We start from the raw sequence: 22,157 nt of genomic DNA on the forward strand, positions 1-22,157 counted from the left end.
TTCTGGAAAAAAGTCATGAAACCTATTGGGTTGTGGTGTTTTATCCAGTTTTCTTCATTCCAGCATTTTTTCTGCACATGCCTGAAGAACATACCTGTCAGGGCACATGGTATTTTTTATAAGCAAAATTTGAACCTGACATCCAGTTCCTATCACTGTTAGCTCTGCTTGCAGCTCTGGAGGTTTTAGACAAAAGCACTCCTGACACAACTGATTTGTCTGCACTGCTCATTTATTTTCTCACAGGACCCTGTGGTTAAACCACTTTGTTGTTCATACTTTTTACAGTGATGTAGAAATGCTTGCCCTAGGATCTGAGCCATAACCTCATGAGGTGGGAGAGGATTGTATAATAGCACCATGACAAACCAGCTCAGGACTGCAGGATGTTGGAGTGGTTCCCCACAGAAAAGTAAACGGTTTGTTTTTAAATCATTACAACAGCCATTTGGTCTAGAAATTTCCATCCTTTTGGACATTTTTTTTCCTGTGGAGGAGCAATAGGAGAGAAACTCAGTTCATGCATTTACAGTTTTTTTAAAAATTTTAAAGTAAAAGTTTGTCATTAGTAGTCCAGTCTTAAGCAGAGGCTTTTAATTTCTATGTTTTATGTAAAAATAATTGTAAAAATATTATAATATTATATATTTTATTTGCAACACTGCTTGGGCTTTAAATTTTGGAAAATAAGCTACTTTTCTTCCATCTTTTGATTTTTGCCTAATTCCAATCCAATATATATGCATAAATCAGTTCCTTTAATGGAATCACAATACTAATTTGGGCATTTTCTTGCCAAGACTTGCCACAAACACTCACACTTAAATGAACAGCAGCTGCAGTGGGAGGTCAGGTTGAATTAAGGGGGGAACATAGAAAATGTCCTTCTGGGTGAACTGATCCCTTGTCACCATCAGGATACTGCAGAGATTGTTCTGGGTTTAAATGTTCAAATGGCTCTAATGGAGCTAAGCAACTAAACCAGATTTGGCAAGTAGGAGGAATTTTGGAACTTATCTCCCTGTTCTTCTGAAAAGTTGAGCTTTGAAACTCTGAAATGATCTGAGGTGATGAAAATTCCAAATAGTAAGAATTGCAGCATATTTTAGGTTGGAGTAGACTTGTCTGGCCATCTGCTGAGAGCATCCCTAATTAGCTGCTCAAGGGCTTGTCCAGCTGCATTTTCAGTATCTTGAAGGATGGAGATGCCACTGTCTCATGGCAGCCTGTTCTGGCATTTGATGCACCTCATTATGACAAGAATTTTCCTGATCTCTAATCAGAATTTCCTGTGTTCTACTTTACATCTGTCCTTTCCTGACCTATCCCCTCCAATCATTTCATGTCCTCTATTTCCTCCTATCAAGTAATGTAAAAAAGCCTCCTCTTTTTCAGGCTAAACCAGCCCAATTCCATCAGCCACTCTCTCAATACCCGCTGCCAAGTATTAATAGTAGGTTCTACTTAAATTTAAGTGACAGAAGCACACAGCCTCTTCAATTTGACTTCAGAATTTTCTGTGAGGGACTCTCTGCTTTTTGCTGACCAGACCCAGCCCAGAGGGAGGTGTGTGGCTTCCCTGAGGCCTGGGTAAGGGACATCACCAGGAATCTTCCCAGCCTGGTGCAGCCCACTCATTGTTACCCTCTTACAGTTTTCTGTGTGGGCAGCAACAAGGTCCCAGCAAAAAGGAAAAGGACAATAAGGAAGGGCCTCAGAACCTTGGGAAAATTAGCCAAGGGATCTGGAACACACATTTAGTTCTCTTCTGTGCTGCCATTGCAGGGAATGATGGAGCAAGAAACAGGAAAGTCATGCAGATGCACACCTGGCTTTGAGACTGCTGTAAACAGCAGCATTTTGTGGTTTTTGATCCTGGGTGAATTTATACAACTCTGAGCTTGCTGGCAGCAAATGGGGTCCACCTGTATCAGAAGGGAAAAGGGATCTTAGCTCAGAACTCAGCAGGGCTCATTGAGAGGGCTTTAAAATAGATTTGAAGTGGGATGGAGGCATAGCCAGGCTCGACAGAGATAAGGTGTGGGGCCAGTCTGATGGAAAGCAGCTCTGAAGAGAAAGCCCTGGGGGTCCTAGTGGACAACAAGCTGTGCATGGGCCAGCAGTGTGTCCTGGAAGCCAGGAAGGCCAGTGGTATCCTGGGGTACATTAGGAAGAGCACTGCCAGCATGGGGGTGATCCTGCTCCTCTAGTGGGGCCACACCTGGAGTGCTGGGTCCTGTTCTGGGCTCCTCAGGACAAGAGGGGGACACAGAGCTCCTGGAGTGGGTCCAGTGGAGAGTGGCAAAGATAATGAAAGGACTGGAGCATCTCCCTTGCAAGGAAAGGCTGAGGGAGCTGGGGCCTGTTCAGCCTCAAGAGATAAATGAGAGGGGACCTGAACAATGTCTGTCAGTGCCTGCAGGGAGGGGTCAGGGCATGGACCAAGCTCTTCTGGTGGTGCTGGGCAATAGGACAAGAGGCCCTGGGCAGAAACTGATGCACAGAAGCTCCACCTGAACATGAGGAAGAACTTCTTCCTGTGCAGTGATCATGCACTGGAACAGATTGTCCAGAGAGGGTGTGGAGTCTCCTTCACTGGGAATATTCCAGAACCCTTTGGGGTCAGTCCTGTGCCATGTGCTCTGCTTGAGCAGGGAGGTGGGAGCAGATGACCCAATGCATCCCTTCCAGCCCAGTCTATGATTCTCTGCAATGTTTATCTTCTTCTCTACCTGTACCAGCCAACATTGTTTGGTTTGTTTTGGTTTTTTTTTCCCCTAATATAAAACATGCTGCCTCTCTCTGAGAAGAGCTACGTTTTCTCTCAGGACAGTTCATGTGCTGTACTAGCATTCTGCTAAACATCTGGGTTTCAATAGCTTTTCTTCACACACACACACTCTGAAAGTCATGTAAGAATTTATTATTTATTATCAAAACAGTAAATTTCCCAGGAAATGTGAAATTGTTTAGAATCAATTGTTTTTGTTGCAAAGAAGAAACTGTTGAAGAGACAACCTTAAATATAATAAAATAATAAATATTAAGAAAGTGCCTTTACAATAAACTGGTTGTTTAAGGATTAATGTAGCGTGTTTCAAGTAGTGATTTATGAATGATGAGTCAGACTTGGAATTCAGAATTTGCTTGACAAAGCAGAGCAAACAATATGAAAATTTTACATGATGAAATTGCTTATTGCTTAAGCTCAATTTACTATTAGCTTTTGTTAAATTATTCCAAAATAAAATCAAATCCAGATTCAAACCCTGGACCTTCTCTCTCCTGATCTGAATAGAGGCAAGTAGAATCTGCATTCTCCAGCTTTGAGATGCTCATTAAACTTAGAGTTTTCAGTGAGAAACCATGGAGTTATGAAGGGATTGAATCCACAGCTGTCATTTCTATCAGCTTTGAGCTTTCATTTAAGACATTTCATTTTAGTGCATGTCTGATGATTTAATATGTCTAGCTGTAGATAATTTGCTCTGTATCATATCCAGTGTAGGTCAGGGCAGCCTTTTGATTTCCTTAGAATACAAAATTTCCCAAAGCTCAAAGTGGGGCTCTTTGTGCCTTCTGAGCTGGGAGCAGAAATGCCATCAGTCAGTTCTGGGGCTGCTCCATGAGTGAGTTCCCAACGACCCTGGCACCCAGATAATGCCAAGGGAGGCAGCACTTGGTTGTGCAGGACCCTTTTGGCTGCCCACAGGGTATCACTGCTGCCTGGATGGCCTTTGGGAGCCCTGCTGGGGAGCTGGGACACTCTGCCAGGTGCATTTCTTTCCTTATTTGTTGGTGTTTGTAGGTCTTTGGGGGCCTCATTTCAGGGTAGTCTGTTAAAAGGGCTTTGTCTAACTAACGTTCTCCTTTGCAGACACAGCCAGGTAATGTATTTCAATGTTCTTTGCAATTGCCCACCTAGAACAGTATTGTTAAGTTCCATTTATTCTTACACAATTTATTTTCTACTGTGTGTTTTTCAAAATCCTATCTCTTCTGGAACTGGAAATTTCCTGAGAAGTTGAAGAAAAACAAAAAAAACTTGTTTCATACTTTGCTAATTCTTTACTGTGTCGAGGTTTTAATTTTATAAGCCTTCATTATGACATTTTTTCTTCCCCAATATCTATTTATTAACTTTTTCATTTCCTCACAGGATGGCTTTTGTATAATTAACATTTTTCTGACCAGTCTCAGAACTTTTCTGTTCTTGGATATATCAGTTGAAAACTGATTTGCATATTGAAACTGGATGCACTTCTTAAGTAATAACCTATTTTCAGCTTGTGCACTTTTTGGTTTTTTAAAACTGACTGCTTTCTGAGAGCTTCATTGGGGGTTTTTAATTGACTTAGGGACACTTAAATCATGTTTTCATTGAATTATTCTCCGAGTTGGTGTCTGAACCGTAATCCCAAGAATCTCTAAAGAAATTAATTTCTTGTACAGCACAAGGTTTAGTAGGTACAAGTCAGATGATCCACCTAATTGCACAACTAATTTATCCTTAAAGGGAACAGGTTGGAATGTCTCCATCCACAGTTTTTACCAATTCTCTGTGCTAATTGACCAACTGATGTCTAGGCATGTGTCTTGTTTTTTCCCATGTATGGGATTTGGATATGCACTTGTATAAATTCCCTGTTCCCTTTAGTCCCCATGATAACATTAGAAAGTAGATTGAGATTCTTTTTTCTTGCTTTTTTGAACAGACTCAGAACCGTATGAAGCTGATGGCTGACAACTATGAGGATGACCACCTCAAATCCTCATCCCATTCCAACCAAACCAACCACAAGCCCTCCCCTGACCAGGTAATGTCTCTCTCTTTTTTGGTTTTAAAGTAATTTTTACTGTGAGGGCTGATGATTTTGTGTCATAAGCAGTTTTCCCTGACATGCTTGCAGTACTTTGGAACAAAAGTAGCATTCCAGAATGCAGTTATAAACCAGAACTGGGTGTTGCTCTTGTGTTGGCCCTGTGCAAACTCCTGAATGAACAATTCCTGGTACCAAGCTGTTGTTAGGTGGGTGGAGAGGAGGAGGTACAGTGAAAAGGAACAAAAATTGTACTCTCCCAAAATGTGATACTCGAGTCCTGTATGACATATTCAGATTTTAGTAGCTCAGGTTTACTGCCTGAGTGTGTGGAGTGTCCAGGACTGTTTCTTGTCTTCAGTAGCAGGAAATCATGCTCCAGGATCAGCTTTCTGATCTATGGATTGCATACAAGCAGTTCCCTCCATTTCCCACGAGGAAATCCCAGCCCTGGTGCCAAATGAGCACAGACTGCTCCCTCACAAACTCAATGGGCCATGAACTGAAGGAAAATCAATTTACCATCTCCAAAGCAGTGAGGAGCCTCCTGTGGCATTTACAAAGCACAGCCATGTGCTTGATAACTATTAGAGAGATTAACCATCCCTTGGGTAGCACAGAAAATGCCAACATAATTGCACATCCCATGTTGTAATCTCATCCACTGCAGTTTAATTAAAATATTAGCCATCATTAATCACTGCCTCGACGGAGGGAAGGAATGCTTCTCTTTGCCCTCTGACTCATGTAGAAATTGGTGAGATATGAAGGGAAGCATATCTCTCTGGACCTTTAAGTGCCAGCTTTGTGATACACTGAAATAATGAGTAAGATACAAGAGGAAAATGGCAAAAGCCAATTACTTATTCACCCTGCAAAAATAGATCTTGAAAAATCTTCTTTCATGTCTGCATCAGAAAACAAGAAGGGGTATATACAATCAAACAAAAACTATGATTTCCAAGGGAACTTCCCTTTGCATCTTAATTTAATACCTTCCTCCACTGCATGTTGACTGGTTTGAATTTTCTGCAGTGTTTTTGGAAGATGTTGATGTTTCACTTTCCTTTTTCAGGAGAGTGAAATTGTTAATACTAATAATTAAATGGATTTCCTAATCTTAATTTGGTGCAAATGTTAGAATATCTGTTGTTTCTACTCTGAAGTCTACAGAGAGCTGAAACCATTTCCAGCATGAAACTTTAATACGTGCTTGTACATAAAGGCAGCGTAGCATTCACAGATGAAATAAAATTTAGACATTTATAGAAATTCTTGCAAAGACCCCACAGGGAAAGGCAATAGGGAAGAAAGGAGGTGGGAGGAGGCTCTGATTGCACTTCCCCTTTGCAAAGGGGCGTTTTAAAGGCTGACAAAGCCTACAAGGGAGCAGAGAAAGCTGTACCTGAAGGAGGCTCAGAATACTGCATAAGGAATTGAAACGCTTTGTACTACCGTTTGTACTTTATGTGCTTTAAATACTAACCAACTCTTTATTTCATTCCCATGCTGCTCTGGGCTTTCCTGTGCACCTCTAGGATGAGGAGGAGGGTATTTGGGCATAACCAGTCAGATGCTCTTAGCTCAGCCATTTTGTTCAGAACGGTGAGAACCAACCTGTCCTGCCAATAGAAAAGTTTCCGACAGTCACTCCCACCCCTCGCTGCTGTGCTTTGTCAAACCTGGCTGTGCTCCCTCCCCTTGCTTCCATGTCCCTGCATGAGGGTGTTTCTCGTGTGTTCATGTGCAGTTTGTGATTTTCTTCTTCCAATCATCCTCTCCTTGTTTCACCATGTTGTGGGGAGAACTTCCCAGGGCATGTAATTGAGTTTCCGTGCAAGTACGAGAGAGCAGGAAATGTCTTTCATGTCATTTATCATTGACTTCACGGAGGAAATGTTTTCAGTGGGATTCTTTTTCAAAGCAGTTTGTGCCCTAGCCAAACCTATGTGTGCTCTTTCAATTCTGGTTTGTAAAGAATGTGCTCCAGGATAATGTTCCTCCTGAAGATAATGTTCCTTCTGAAGGTTTTGAGCATGTTGAGATCTGCTGCAGAGATTGCTGCCGTGCATGCTGACCTAACTAGTCACAGATATTTATCAACTCCCACAGTACAGGATTCACTAGATGGACTAGGAGTATGAATTGTCTATAAATGTGAAGGCAAAGAGGAATATCCCCTTAACCTTCCTCTCTCCCTTCCATCTCCCTCATTCTTTTAAAACAGTGTGAGAGAAATTAGGAGCTGTTTTTCATTAAAGTACGTTTTGTTTCTCTGTGTCCACGTCCACAATTTTTTCTTTTGTGCTGTCAAATTGTCCCCACAACAATGCCCATTTCCAAAAGGGAAGACAGTGCAGAGGACAGAGCCCGCTCCTCAAGCCTGTTCTTCAGCAAAAAAACCTCTTACTGGCCAGGAATCAAGTACTGATTATTAACACTACAGTACACAGGATTAATTTATGCCTTGGAGTATCAGTTTTAGAGCAGAATGTATTTCTCTGAAGTACTTGAAGTATTTTAGAGGCCTGATGACAGTATTTTAAAAACTTACATGAAACTTTTTCCTTCTTCACTTATCCTTTTACGAAAAAATATTTCATGTTAGTTTCTGTGCACTTTTTTCCTAAGAATTTGATTTTTTCATATCAGTTATTTGAAAGAAAACTGAAAATTTCTGTTGAAATCTTGGACCCTTGCATTTCTGAAAATTATAGCTTTGTATTAGATTTGTAAAACATTCATGAGAGAGTAAGGCACTCTCATCTCTTGCACTTGCTCAATTAACTACAGATTTACAGTCTGTCTGCATAGATCAACTCCCTCTTTTCAAGCCAACCATCTGAAAAATTTAATCCAACTGTGGCAGTGTCAAACTTGAATTTCATGCCTTGGGGTTTGAGCTGAGAAAATCTCTTTAGTGGACAAATTGATAAAGTGCTTCATTAATTTGCACTCGCTGTTGATTTCACATTCTTTTTGAATCACCGCTCCTGCAATGGTTGTGCGCTCGTGTGTGTTGTTAAAAGTTTTAGAGATAATGCTTGCAAAGATCAGCCGAAGCACAGAAATTAAACAGGGGGAGAGCAGGTAAGTAAATGATGAGAAGGAAGAGGACACTCACTATGAAGGTAGGAATAATTCTGATTTTCCTTCTGGAGCAAGCATGGAGTTGGTGTAGAAAACACTGAGAAAGATTTCTCTTTCCTCTCCCATGTGCTGGTGCATTTAAGAATGCAATGTGCTAAGAGTATGGTTTTTCATAGTTTTCTGAATTAATGGGTGGTTGACATTAAAAACAGCTCATGTCTCCAGTTTGAGGCACTTTCCTCAGGAAAGCTGTTACAGAGTATCCCAGTCAAAATAATGAGTCAGCCAGCAGCTTTGCCTTCCCCTCATCTCAGCAGAGAAACTTGTCAGCCTCGACATTGTCGTGCATACATCAGCAGGGAAGGTATAAAGGTGATGGATGCTTCCCAAGCCAGTTATTCCCAACAGAATACATGTTTTTACTGTGATATTCCATGTTCATTAAAAAAAAAAAGTCCTTATTCTCTTTGTAAAAGCTAAGATGATGTAAGTTACAGAGTCGCTAACCTCCATGTGTTGAATTAAATTTATGTATTACAATGATAAAGTGTAATTAATAGCATAGGACTTGGCAATAAGTTAGTTTTTTTAAGTTCTTTCAGGTCTGTGGATGCAATCACCTCTGGTCAATACTGAAGATTAAATGGAGACAAAAAACTATGTACAATAGTTAACTACATTCTTTTATTTTTATGCTTTAGGTCTTAAGGCTTTTCCCCTGCAGCATTCTGGAATTGACTGAAATTAATATTTAATTATGCCAAGTCTGTACATGACAGCATTATCAGATAGCGCTCCCCTGAAATGGATCACTGTTCATAAACATCTGCACCCTCCCTGTAATTTCTGAGGATGGTAGTTTACATTTCAGTTTATAGTTCAATGTAAATACCATCTTTCATCCTGAAATAGTTTTTCCTAGCATTTTTCACTCCGCTCGTTTCTTTGCTGTGTGAATTTCTCATGACTCCTTTTATTCCCCAGATGGAGCTCTATCCTCCTCTACATCCAAGTCAATTCCGGTGTAATTTCACACAAGGACACTCTTTGGTCTTTCTCAAATGCCAAACTGCTCTGGCCAATGGCTTCATTAGTTATCACTCACTTTTATCAAGAATAATATGAATTTACACCTTAGGAGATCTAATACATGCAAAAGGATAGGTGTGTATGTAGGTGTATCTTCTTGTAAATCTGTGCCAGGTGTGTGCCACGTGAGGGAAGTAAAGCCAAGCTTCCATACAGGGAATTCCCAAGCTGCTCAGTTCATCCAGGTGTCTTGTGAAGCACAGCTGTGCTACCTAAAATGGGAGAAAATGTGGGTGTGGTTCAGAAATCTGCTTCATCCACTCATTGATTCATTAATTGAAAATTATTATTATTATTATTATTATGCTTATTAGAGCAACAGTAGAATGGTCAAAGAGCTAGCATGGAACTGGAGTGCATAAAAATGAGGATATTTCAAGACTATGAAAATATTGGCAATTCCTATTACCCTAAAAATACTGCAAGACAAAAAGGCTCTTGGTGACATTTTTCTTCAGTACTTGAGTTTGACAGATTTTAACTCAGAAGCACTGAGTATTATGAGTTGAGTACTGAAGGAACTCACAAAATTTAACACTTCAGATTTAGAGGTGATGTCTGTGGTGGAAAGAGGGGGTAAGTCATTATAGGAAAATACTTGGCTCATCTCAAGGCCTAATGTAATCTTTGCCAGAGCAGACAAACTCTACAGGAAGTTTTCATTGGGATCACTACAACACTAAAAGTGTCTATACTTTGGGAAGTTTGCGGGGAATGTTGAATTTTTTTGTACATTATTTGATGCTGATTTCTTTTAGTGAAGTAAATAGTTTTTCATGGTGAGTTCCATATTTAAATTACACAGGGCATTAGTTCACTACATAAATGTGATCTTCTCTCCACAATCCACATTTTGTACAGAACTGCTTGTCCTGCTGTCACACTTTTGAGGTTCTCAGTATTGTCACTCACTACACTGTGACCTCATAAGCCTTTTGACTAGATTTATTTTCAATCTGGTCTTTTTAATTGTTAGATCATGCAAAATGGTCAAAACCACCAGGCCTTCATGCCTGACTCATATTACATTGTAATTTACTGGGCACAGTGCTAGACCACGATTCAGAAGATAAATTCTTTCCTGGCATCATCTCCAACCACTCACTTGTTCTCTTTCTCCCTGTCTCAAATTCTCTAATTGTAAAATGAGCTGAAGTTTTTGTAAAAGTGCAAGTTCTGCTTGGGAAAAGTGCTGTATAAGTGGTAGGTATTATTACTGTGTGATATTTGGAAATTGTCTTGTTAAAGTGATATGATGGTGATTCTAATACCTCATTTTGAAATTGTTCCTGAAATTGTGTTAGATTGGTAATTGACTCTTTTACTGCGTCTTGCTTTTTTCCAAGATCGTCTTCCTTCCCAAGAAAAGGGAAAATAACCCATATTTTCAAGGAGCTGCATTCCAGCATGCTGGACAAAGCTCTTTAGACCACTGTCTCTTGTTCTTTACCGTCCTCTTCTCTTCCGAAGAGCCATTTCTTCCCCTCTCTAAAAATCTACAGACTAATTGTGTAGTATAATAATGGTATTATTACAATTCTTCATCCAGGTCTCTAAAAGCATTGTGCAAGGGTCTTGTGCTTGCCTTGGAGACATACCCTGTGCAGAATTTGAAGGCAGCTCCACGAGATAATCTTGCATTGTTTAAACATGTCCTTACAGAGAGAGAGAGAGAGAGAGAGGCTGGATTTGTTTGTTTCTATTGGTGACAATCAGGGTTCTTCACTCCCCCTTTTTGGATGGGCAGCCTTTTAGTAAGAGCCCTAATGTGATGCACTCAAATAAGATGATGTAACTAATTTATCCTTAGGAGGGTTAGAGAAGAATGCTTTCCTTGAGACAAAGTCAGCTTCCACTCCTGGTCCTTTTCTTCTTTTGGAGAACAGTTCTTCTGCTAGCTTTTTTTTTTTCCTAAACCAATTATTTTGCTGTTAATAACTAATTTCTGTTAGAAGAATGTATTCTCTGTCCAAGAATGTTATATCTATGAGCAAAAAAGAACTGATCTTGATACACTGTTCATCTTCTTTCTGATCCCAGAATGATAACACTAAGATTTCCAGATGGAATTTTGTAATCTGCAGCTCTGGGATGAATTAAACACTCACAACAGAGGTGCAACTGGACTGTATCACTGTCTTCCTATTATTCTTACAGATCAAAGAAGAACACAAGTAGATACTTGCAGTCTAAAACATTCAAAACAGATGGCTGGCTTCTTTTTGTAGAGATTTGTGCTTTTCAGCAAAACAATTGCAAAAAGGCCATCATTCATTTCTGCCAGATGAGATTATGCCAGGTCTGTGTCTTATTTTCTCTTTTGATTTGCAGCTGAACATAATCTTCTCCTAGTGGCTTGGTCTTTGTAGCAAGTAGGAATTCTGCACTCAGACATTGTTTCTGGCCACTTCAGGAGAGCTGTTCCTTGCAGTTTGTGTGATAGTCTCTACTATCTCCCAGTGATTCTGAGCTCTGGCACTCCTAGACAGGACACTCAGAGACACAGGACCAGCAGCTGCAGCCAAACCCTTTTAGTTGTCATTTAGGAGGAAAGAAACTGAGGGAGAGGGGAGATGGACATTGTTGAAAAAAGAATCAAGCCCAAACCTGCTTTCCAGTATATTAACTATGAAAATAAGCTCCAGAGAACGGTAACTAAAATAAAAACTCTAAGGGCGTGTAGGCAATCTAGACACTGCATTTTCCTGGCTGGTGAAGTTCATAATGACTGATGGCCATGTCAGGATTTACAGTTCCATCTCACAGTAGGCTCACTATGGGCTCTCCAACTACATCTGACTGTTAAAGTAAGTTTTAGCTAAGAACTACTGTATATACATATCATATAGGTGTATTTATTCATTTTGTCTTTGAATGTAGAGCAAGCAACTCCAAAAACACTTCCTAAAGACAAATAAACCTTCACAAGTCTTTGCTTGGAAAGTGTCTTTCAGCAGCTGCAAGAGCAGAATGAAGAGCCAGAGTTAGAGAAGGACAAGACCAAGATTCCTGTCACCTGCAGACAGGGGGGTTACAGTTCATCTGAACAGGAAAAGCCCTGATTGTGTTCTCTGGTAGACTACTTAGGAAATGCCTTCTGGTTTGCATTAGCAGTGGGACAGAGAGCAGAGCACAGCCCTGACCCATCAGCATTGCCTTGGACACCCTCTCCCAGTGCCCTGCTGCCGTGCTCTGCTTTCAGAGGAGTGTGAGACACTGTTTCCCTTTATCCCTTGTAACAGGGAGAAGGAATAGACAAAATACAGCCCAGCAAGAAAGGTGGGTGCTTTCTGCTTCACTCTTGTGTGGACAACAAGTGTTGGAAAGCTTGAATGCATTAAAAACAGAAGCAGGTTGTTCTTACTTATTCTTAAGCTGCTGTATTTTTGTAAAGAAGTAATCAGCATAAAATCTGACTCTGTGAAAATAAATCAGATTGATTTCACAGAATCATAAAATCTGATTCTGTGAAATCAAAACTTGCCTAGTTACACCTACAAAACTCCTTTGGTCAGGAGAATGCTGTTTAAATCCACAGTGGCACGTACAAGATGCAAACAGTTGTCAAACTATTTTTGCTTCCTGTGGGATTACTTTTTTTTATCTTTTATTATAATTGTTAGTATCATCAGTCTGATGATAAGTCTGACTACCCAGTTTCACAGCTTTCTATAATTTAATTTATTATTCAAAAATTTACCTGGTAACTAATACAACTTACAGGGGTGAAGTGCTCAAATGAAGGAGATTTCAATAATAAAGAGGTGGGAGCTATGCACAGTGCAATGAGTTTATTTAGGGGTAAGAGATTGAGTGAACGCCCTTGCTTTTGAAAGGAAGGGAATGAGAAAACAGGTAAAATTCAAGCTGTGTGCAAACACTCCCTTCAGCTCTGCTGAGCTATCTCATTGCTGAAAGTTCATTTTCCCCTTGGTCCAGTTACAGGCCCCTCACATGAGGATTTCAGTTCTGATCTCCAGCAGTCCCTGCTGTTCCTCTCGTGGTTCCCTGCCAACTGTGCTCCACAGCCCACAGAAGTGAAAGTTGCCAGTGTCATGGAAAGCACTTCTGGATTTGTTATGTATAAAAATATTTTAGAACTACTTGCTCTTTTTGAGTGCTTTAGGGACCCTACCAACCCACTGCAATTCTCTGCCTCACCAACATGATGGGGGAAGGATTTTATTTAAACAGAGGGAGCTAATGACAAAACTCCTTTCCCTCGTTTGTTTTTTCTGTTATTTTTTTTTTCTGGTCTGTATTTTTCCCAAGGTGAAGAGGGTGAACTCTGGAAATCATTAATCCATGGGATTTGTTCATGGTGTATCAAAATTTCAAAAATCATTTGCTATATAAAAATGATTTCCTAATTGATTCTGTCAGAAAGGAACTGAGTAAGACAGCTCTGTCAAAATAGCCAGAATCTCTTTTAGCTCCTCACGTACATTGTTCTGGTTTATGAGGAGAAAATTATGAAGGTTAGAGTTAAACCTTTCTTTTTTTTTTTTTTTTTTTTTTTCTTTAAAACAAATCTAAAGAATACTGAGCCTGTCCTTGAGCTTTTGTGTGGGGGTCTTCTGAAGAAACCAAATATCTCTGTGTATCTGTGAACTGAGCTGAACTGAACTGAGGTCAAGATGTGTCTTTTTGAGAACTTTCTTCTGTTTCCATTTAAAATAATGAAGGGAAGACATCAGTGATAAATTGCTCTGAATTTGGGAAAGCTTTGCACATTCTGAGCCAAATTCATGCCTCATAAAACTCCATTGCATTCAGTGGTTACAATATTATTGTTGAACCCTTGTGTTTGTTGCCAAACAAACACAAATGGTCTGAGCAAGAAGGGATAATTGAATTTTCCATGCAAATACTTCCAGACTGTGTCACTCACTATCTTAGTTTATTTTCATATCTCCCAGTATAAGATACTTAGCTATAGAGGCAAAATATCCCTGTCTGGCAATATCTATAATAAAACCCAGATACAGGGAGGTATACAGAGATTTGTCAGGTCCTTTTGAAATGATTGCTTTTTAACAAACATATGTGCTTACACAATCCTTGGCCCCATCTTCTCCTGTGCAGTGGTAGCTTGGGAAGTAGGTTTTGTTGGGTAGCATAGTTGCAGCTGTGTGTAACAAAGTTTGAAAATAATTTTCCACACTCACATGGCAGATGTGGTTGATAGGAGATAAAGGACTACCTGCACTGTGTTTCCAAACATATTTATTATGTCCAATCTGAAGTTTTGAGGAGGTGTTTGGTGGTGCTTTGGGTTTCTGCTTGGATTTTTTTGAGAATTCCTTCTTTATTTGTGCTGTGCAGGATTTACAATGAACACTCATGGTGTGTAGACCAGGCTGGCAAGCTTGATCATTTCTCAAATTGCTTAATTCCTTGGAAGCTTTCAGATTTATTCCACCTACACTTTTAATACAAAAGCACTGTCATTTTTACCTCATGTTCTTTACTTTGACCCCTGAGATTACTTGTCAGTTCTATTTTATTTTCTTCTTGATGTAGCTGTACTTCCAGGGAGTTTTTTTTGGTTTTTTTCTCAGATATTTAGAGATTCAGGGGTAAGTTAAGAAAAATTACTGAATTATTTGATTGCAAAATGAAGATCACTTACCAGCATCACTCTGCCCTTTGGAGGTCTGTAGTGGAAATGTGCAAACAGGCACTCAGGCTAATAGGGGGGTATGACAGCAGTCCTGCCAGTGCCAAATGTATATATGGCACTTTATATTGCCCTTGCTGTATCAAAAAATGCTATTTTCTCCCTTTTTCTTAAAGATAACTGCTGTTGATCCATGATCAACCTCCACATTGATACATTATTCTTGATAAGTAAGGCAAGTTGTGTAAGGAGATAACTTTTACAAGGGTGACTGATGCAGTTGCAAAAACAGGCAGCTTTTAGGGGTGTCTGTAAGACTTTATTTCAAAATGGCAGCTGCAGGTTTTTAAAGTAGAGATTTAGAAGGTATGCTCTGAAATTAGTAAAGTATTTGGTTCTGAAAAAGAAAAGTGGTTGCTTCCTTCAGAGAAAAAGGGATTGTTAGCAGGGAGAAAGGTGACCAGGTCATTAACCCTTCTGCCTGGAGAAGGCATAATTTAAAGCTGGTGATTGTGGTGAATTGCACATTGATTAAACTCACTCTTTTATTTTGTAGATGTCTGTGGACATTGCTGGTTTTCTTTTCCAAATAACCACCTATGTATTTTTTACTTATTTCCAGTAGACACTGCTGTGTATATAGAGATATTTAAAAGCATATAAAACTTGAAATTCAGTTACCCATATTTCAGTTGACCATTGTCCAGCAACAGTAGGACCACCACTGAAGAAGCAGTATCATTTCATTCTAAAGCTTTTTTGCCCCACTGACTTGTACAGCTACAGTTAGATTCACATTTATCATAGTCAAAGATTTTTTTTAGATGTACGAAATCTCAAGCTGAATTTGGACTACGTTCACAAGTATCTTTATTAGTTGGTTGAGTTGGTTTGGGTTTGCATGACAGATTTGTCAGGCATTTCACATTTCTGCCACAGAGTTGTAGTGATTGCCTTTTTTAGTGAAAGGCTGTCAAACTTAGGTGGCCATTAGCAATATTCTGAAGTTGAGGGTACATTAAGCAGACTTCATTCCATGCATTGATGAGGATGGCCTAAACCTATCAGGGCAATTAATGAATGAGGGCTGCTTCAGAAGATATTCCTGGGTTTGCTCTGTTTACCCACTGTTTTCCTAGAAAGCTCTGCAGCTCTGAGCTGAGCATGAGAACACGGTGTGGGTTGTGAACCCAGCACTGCCATGCTTTTCCACTTAGCAAATGCTCTTACACCCTCTTGAGATAAGGCAGGGGCAGCTCTGCTGTGTGGGAAGCACAGTGCCTCTTGCTAAGTGGCCAGTTCAAATTAGATAGGGCAGGAACACAGATATAAGGGCACTTCCTACTTGACTGGCAGCTTTTAATGGATCCCAAGTGAGGGGAAGATTGCTCTGTGAACAGCTTTAGGGGGATGCTGGTTAAGAACTTTCACACGCCTCATTTGGCCTCTTTCCAGCTCGAGGTAAAAGGGGGAAGGGTGCAGGAGGAATGTGCTTGGAAAGGGGATTTATCTCTGAGAGTCAAATTCAACTGTTGGATGAAAATCTTCCATTCTGACTTGCTAGATAGCTCTGCTTTCTCTTCATCAAGGAGGGTTTCTGTTCACAAAGAACAGCCAGGAAAGTTATCCAGACAGATTCTTTTCAGACTGGAATCTGCACATCTGATGGATATTGAAGAGACTGTGGTATCTGAAAAGAATGCAAGGCAGCTACATTGATTGGACTAGTTATGGCAGTCCAATAACTACCATATTGACTATTACATTTTTATAGAACAGTATTTTCTTAAGATATGATAATCCATCATTTTACCCTCTGTGGGCAAACCAAATAGTAAGAAAGATAGAAAAAAACATCTGTTAAATTAGAAGCATCACTGGTTTTCACCTGCACAGGCAATACACTTTCAGATCATAATCTTGGTAACAGATGTTGTATGAAATTGGGGTACATAGTGCAAACTCAGTAAATAACCAAAGCTGATGGATATAATGGGCTAAAGACAGTTTTGCTTGGTGATGGAAGTGAAATGTAACTGTGTTGATTCTATTAAAATATCCCTTGCTATTGCCCTGTATATAGGACAGCAGAGTGACATCAGTTTGCAATCACAGAATCACTGGGTCAAGCTGGAAGGGACCCCAGTGGGTAATCAGGTCCAACCTCCCTGCTCAAGCAGGGCCATCCCAGAGCATGGGTGTCCAAACAGTGCCAGAATATCCCCAGTGAGGGAGACTCCACACCCTCTTTGGACAATCTGTTCCAGTACATGATCACTGCACAGGAAAGAAGTTCTTCCTCATGTTCAGATGGAGCTTCTGGGCATCAGATTCTGCCCAGGGCCTCTTGTTCTATTGCCTGGCACCACCAAAAACCAGGCTCCATCTTCTGACACCCTCCCTTCAGATACTCAGACATTGATAAAGTCCTCTCAGTCTTCTCAAAAGGCTGAACAGGTCCAGCTCCCTGAGCCTGTCCTTGTAAGAGAGATGCTCCAGTCCCCTCACCATTTTTGTTGCTCTTCACTGGCTCCTCTCCAGGAGCTCTGTGTCCCTTTTGTCCTGAGGAGCCCAGAGCTGGACACAGCACTCCAGACGTGGCCTCACCAGGGCAGAACAGAGCAGAGGGGCAGGATCACTTCCCTTGACCTGCTGTAAATGCTCTTCCTAATCCACCCCAGGATACTTTTGGCCACAAGGACACACTGCCAGCTCACGGACAGCTTGTTCCCAGCAGGTCAGCCCCAGCCTGTGATGGTACATGGGGTTGTTCCTCCCCAGGTGCAGTACCCTGCACTCGCCTTTGTGGAATTTCCAACACTTCTTCCCTGCCCATCTCTCCAACCTGTCAAGGTCCCTCTGAAGGGACACAGCTCTCTGGGGTATTGGCCACTCCTGCCAGCTTTGTGTCATCAGTGAACTTGCTGAGGAGGCATCTTCCCCTTCATCCAAGTCATTGGTGAATAAGTTAAACAACACTGGGCCCAGTACTGACGCTTGGAGAATACCACCAGTGACAAGCCTCCAGCTAGAGCCAGCACCACTAACTGGAGCCCTCTGGGATCTGCCCTTCAGCCAGTTGTCCATCCACCTCCTTGCCCACTCATCCCATCCTGATAGAACAAAGCATTATTTTCTCATGTGTGTTTATGTATGCAAACAGAGGTTGCCCCAAGGCTGCACAGGTTTTTACTGAAGCACATGAGCTCACTCTCTCTCTCGTGCAGGTTTCCTGCCTGACTCCTCTCCCGTGGCTGCCTCTGGGTGTGGCAGCACCCTGATGTGCTGGTGTGGGCTGCTGAGTTCAGCAGGACACAGAGCCTGACATTAGTTAGCTGCTTAGCCATGCCTCTCAGATCCTCACACTCTACAGCAACTAATCCATGTAAAACAGTGTTAGAAACAAAACAAGTGAGCCCTGACAGCCTTATTAAAAGGGGTCAAAGCCAGAGTCTTTGTTGAAAGTAATGCCAGCACCCTGTTTTGTCGACTCAGAGATTATCTCACTCCTTATTCATCAGCAGGGTCAGAGGTGTCCTGTTGAAAAGATATCCCCAGCCCACTAACAAACAGCAGGTGCAGCCTCTGCCTGGGAACATGAATAGAAGATGCTGGGACTTTGGCAAGGCTTCCCAGCTCTCCCTGCCCAGCACCTCATTTTATGGAAAGGAGGCCCTGAGCCCAGTTCTTCCCTAATTTTTCATCAGCTGCAAACCTCAGAGGTTTGCATTACTGCAGTTTTGAATATGTGCCCACAAACGTCGAGAAGAAATGAAGCAGTATTCTTGTGGAAGGTCACAGCAATGGGTGCCCAGTAGGCATTATGCACTTGAACTCTGTATCTTTATAAAAAAATGAGAAATGGTTCTTCAGATACATTTTATGGGATCTGGATAACTCTAGTTTGGATTGCATTGAGGAACAATTATTATATTCAGATTGGGTCAAGTATAATGGAATAAAATAGTACTTTATTAAAGGCCTTTGATTACAGTTTTTTAGTTTGTTATATAGAATCTGGCCTATTTAATAAAAGTCATTGCCATTTCAAAACTATGGAAGACTATACCTTAACTATCTAAAGCACTATAAAAAATTAAATCTTAACTTTCTGGTAAAGATATATCTCTATCCAATTTCTACAGTAGAGATGCAGTCATCTTAGAATTGTTGTGTTTTGGCATAATTTGAAACTATTCTCTTTAGAACATGTTTATTGCATACTTAATTTACAATGAAATGTTTGTGGGAAAAACAAGCTAAAAATCTATATTGACATTGCTTTTGGACAAGCTGTGGACAGACACCTTTTATCAGATTTTTTTTTAAGTAGCTAAACCAAAGTACTGTTGGATAATCAGTAGAGTTAATGCATTCATTTTAATATTGTTTCATTTTTCACCCATATCATCATTATTATTTCCCAGTCTAATCACACAGCTGTCACCATTGCACCCTCTCCCCAGTGTCCTTGGTTTCTTTCTGCATGGTTGGTACATTATGGACCAGGATCACAATGGAAAGAGTGTTCAGGCTTCTTCCATTGTGAAACTGGACAGGATTGTAACTTAGAGGCTGCTCTTTGCCTTCATCACTGCTCGGGTCTCAGGCTGTTTGTCACATTCATATTTTCTGAAAAATCCCTTCGCCCAGGATTTTTCTTCTGGGAAGCTGAGAAGCCTCAGAGAAAAGGAAAACAATAATTATCTGATTTCCTTCTCCACTGTTTTGCTCCTTTGGAATGTGTTTGGAGATTGTTTACCAACAGGAGATTGTTTCATTGGATTTCTGGTGTGAGTTGTTTTCACTCTTTGGCCAATCAGGGCCAAGCTGTGTCAGGACTCTGGAGAGAGTCACAAGTTTTCATTATTATCTTTTTAGCATTGTGTAAGTGTCCTTCCTGTATTCTTTAGTATAGTATAGTTTCGTATTCTTTAATATAATATAGTATCATAAAATAATAGATTAGCCTTCTGAGAACATGGAGTCAGAATCATCATTCCTTCCTTCATCTGGGTGGAATACAAAAACAATACGAGTGTCCTTGGTGTCTTTCTGGATGGTTGGTACATTATGGACCAGGAGTACAAGGGAAAGAATGTTCAGGCTTCTTCCACTGTGAAGCTGGACAAGATTGTAACTTAGAGGCTGCTCTTTGCCTTCATCACTGCTGGGGTCTCAGGCTGTTCTCACTGTCTCTGCTCTCTTATTTCAGATAATTCAGCCCCTCTTAGAACTTGACCAGAACCGCAGCAAGTTGAAGTTGTACATCGGCCATCTGACAGCCCTGTGCCACGAGCGCGACCCCCTGATCCTGCGTGGGCTCACCCCGCCTGCCTCCTACCACCTGGATGATGACCAGGCAGCCTGGGAGAAGGAGCTGCACAAGATGACCCAGGAGCAGGTGAGTTTGTGGGCTCCAGCTCTGAACAAGGGCCTGAACTTGCTGCTTGAGGCTTTACTGATGTGCCACACCAAAACGTGGTGAAACCGTGTTGTGAGTGGTGAAAGCTGAAGGTGAACTCTTCAGCTGAAAAAAGGAGTCAATGATTTTTTAAATCATTGCCATTTATTATTATATTATTATTCATTATGGAATTTCATATGCTCTTTTGTCCGTACTCGGGGCCATGCATTTCCACACTCATGGGAAATCAAATTGCAAGATACCAAAAGATATTCGCTTTTGCCATGTTTTAACATGTTAACTGTTAACAAATTTTAGCTGCTCTCTATAATTCAGTGTCATCAAGTCATCAAGATCTTAAATCTTTAATTATATAAACCATATATATTTTAATTGACGCATTTTTATTAGTCTCTTTATATAAATGAATGCAGTGTTCTTACCTGCTGTTACAGACTATTCTGCCAGTAATTTCTACTGCTTACCCACCTTATCTTACCTTGAATATGTGCCCAAAAACATTGAGAAAAAATGAAGCAGTATTTTTGTGGAAGGTCACAACAAAGGGTGCCCAATAGGCATTTATGCACTTGAGCTCTATATTTTTGTAAAAAATTGAGAAATGGTTCTTCAGATACTTTTTATGGGAACTGGATAACTCTAGTTTGCATTGAATCAAGATTGGACTCAGTGTGCTGGATGTGATACCCATGCTTATATACACACACACACAGTGACTTCAGAAACCCAGCTGTGTATTTCCAGGAGTTTTGGAATACAGAACTGAAAGAGTTTAATAAGAGTTTGTCAGATGATGTCTCCACAAGAGGCTGTCAATCTAGTTATAAGTCATCTACTGAAATAGTCTTCCTTTCTCCCAGCTCTTATAATGTCTTGCCTTCCTTAATCCCTTCATTGGCAGTTTTTTATCTCTTGTTTCTGGACTGTAATTCACCATTCCCTACAACCTTTTTTCTGACTCGTTCCTATTTCTCTTTTCAATTTTCTTTACTTTACTGTTCTAGTCCTATATTACTGAATGCCCTTTTTTTTTTGTAATTAAACTACTGCAAGGAACTTGTACCAGAACTAAATGTGACAAGTTTTGTCTTTTTAACCCTGACTTTGGATTATAATGCCGAGTCTTTAACTATTCATTTTCATGTGTTTTATACCAAACTCTATCCAGTGTGCACACAAGCTAGTGTAAGGCCTATACAGTTAAAAGGGGATTTGTGGGTCATGAAATACATTGAGCCTGTCTTGAACACTTCACCTCTGGTTTTCTTCCTTGATGATTTTAAAACTAATTTCCTTGAACTGTCAAATCAAGACTGAATTTTCATTCAAAAATTGGAGAGAGCAGTGAAATTGCAGGAAACCAACAAAAGCATGTCTGAAAATTCGAAAAGAGCAGTCCTCTGGAGATAAATATTCCTGTAACAGGGCCAAGATGGTACACAACAGTCATGCTCTCTTTCTGTACCTGTCTTCATACTGTCACTGATTCAGCATGTGCTGTGTGCCTCCCTCAGTATCTACATTTACCTCTATAGGTATGACACATTCCTTTTCCCTTCAGAGCCTCCTGGCTTCTGTAATCACTGATGCAGGATTAAAATGTCTTCATTTTTATGCATGCCATCCTCCTCTGTTAAAGCCTTACAGCTCCTATGGTATAAATCAAAACATGAGGCATATTATTTTGAACCACCTTTTCTGTCAGATTGGGATGGAGCAGTGGGTGACAAAACCTGTAGCATGTATGGGAGGCACCTCTGAAAATGAGAGAGGATATGGGCAAAGTTTGGATATCACTGAAATAAATTGCCTCATTAATTATAGCTGTGGTGCTCTTCATATATAATCAGGATCTGTGGGGACAGGTGGTATTTGCTATTGATCAGGAGATGTGGGTAAAGAAAATAGGAGAAGCTTTCTTTGTCAAGTTCTTCTGAATAGTAAGCCCAAAAATAATACTTCCCATTAAAACTTTGCTAGTCCATTAGCAACATTTATGGGTTACACAGTAAAGAAAGCGGTGTGAGAAATTGTGAGAAAAGGGAATTACCTAAGTTGTTCTGGAAAGAGAAAAGAATTCTTTTCTATCCTTTCACATTATTGTCTTAAT

The 22,157-nt window shown here is 40.4% G+C and overlaps 1 protein-coding gene across 8 annotated transcripts in view; it reads left to right on the forward strand.

Annotated features, from left to right (window-relative positions):
• Nucleotides 1-22,157, forward strand: part of ERC1 (ELKS/RAB6-interacting/CAST family member 1) — a 278,215-nt gene that overhangs the window by 239,928 nt on the left and 16,130 nt on the right. For 5 of the 8 annotated variants that reach the window (XM_036400561.2, XM_036400563.2, XM_036400564.2 and 2 more), the window contains 3 exons: nucleotides 4,716-4,817; nucleotides 6,359-6,425; nucleotides 19,835-19,924. In XM_036400561.2, coding sequence (XP_036256454.1) covers nucleotides 4,716-4,817; nucleotides 6,359-6,385 — 129 coding nt within the window. In that variant the 3' untranslated portion in view covers nucleotides 6,386-6,425; nucleotides 19,835-19,924. Of the gene's footprint in view, nucleotides 1-4,715; nucleotides 4,818-6,358; nucleotides 6,426-19,834; nucleotides 20,024-22,157 lie in introns of those variants that run through there. The other 3 variants (XM_036400558.2, XM_036400559.2, XM_036400560.2) reach the window with 1 other exon arrangement.

This window comes from Molothrus ater, chromosome 5, assembly GCF_012460135.2.
Source record: "Molothrus ater isolate BHLD 08-10-18 breed brown headed cowbird chromosome 5, BPBGC_Mater_1.1, whole genome shotgun sequence".
Lineage (NCBI taxonomy): Eukaryota > Metazoa > Chordata > Aves > Passeriformes > Icteridae > Molothrus > Molothrus ater.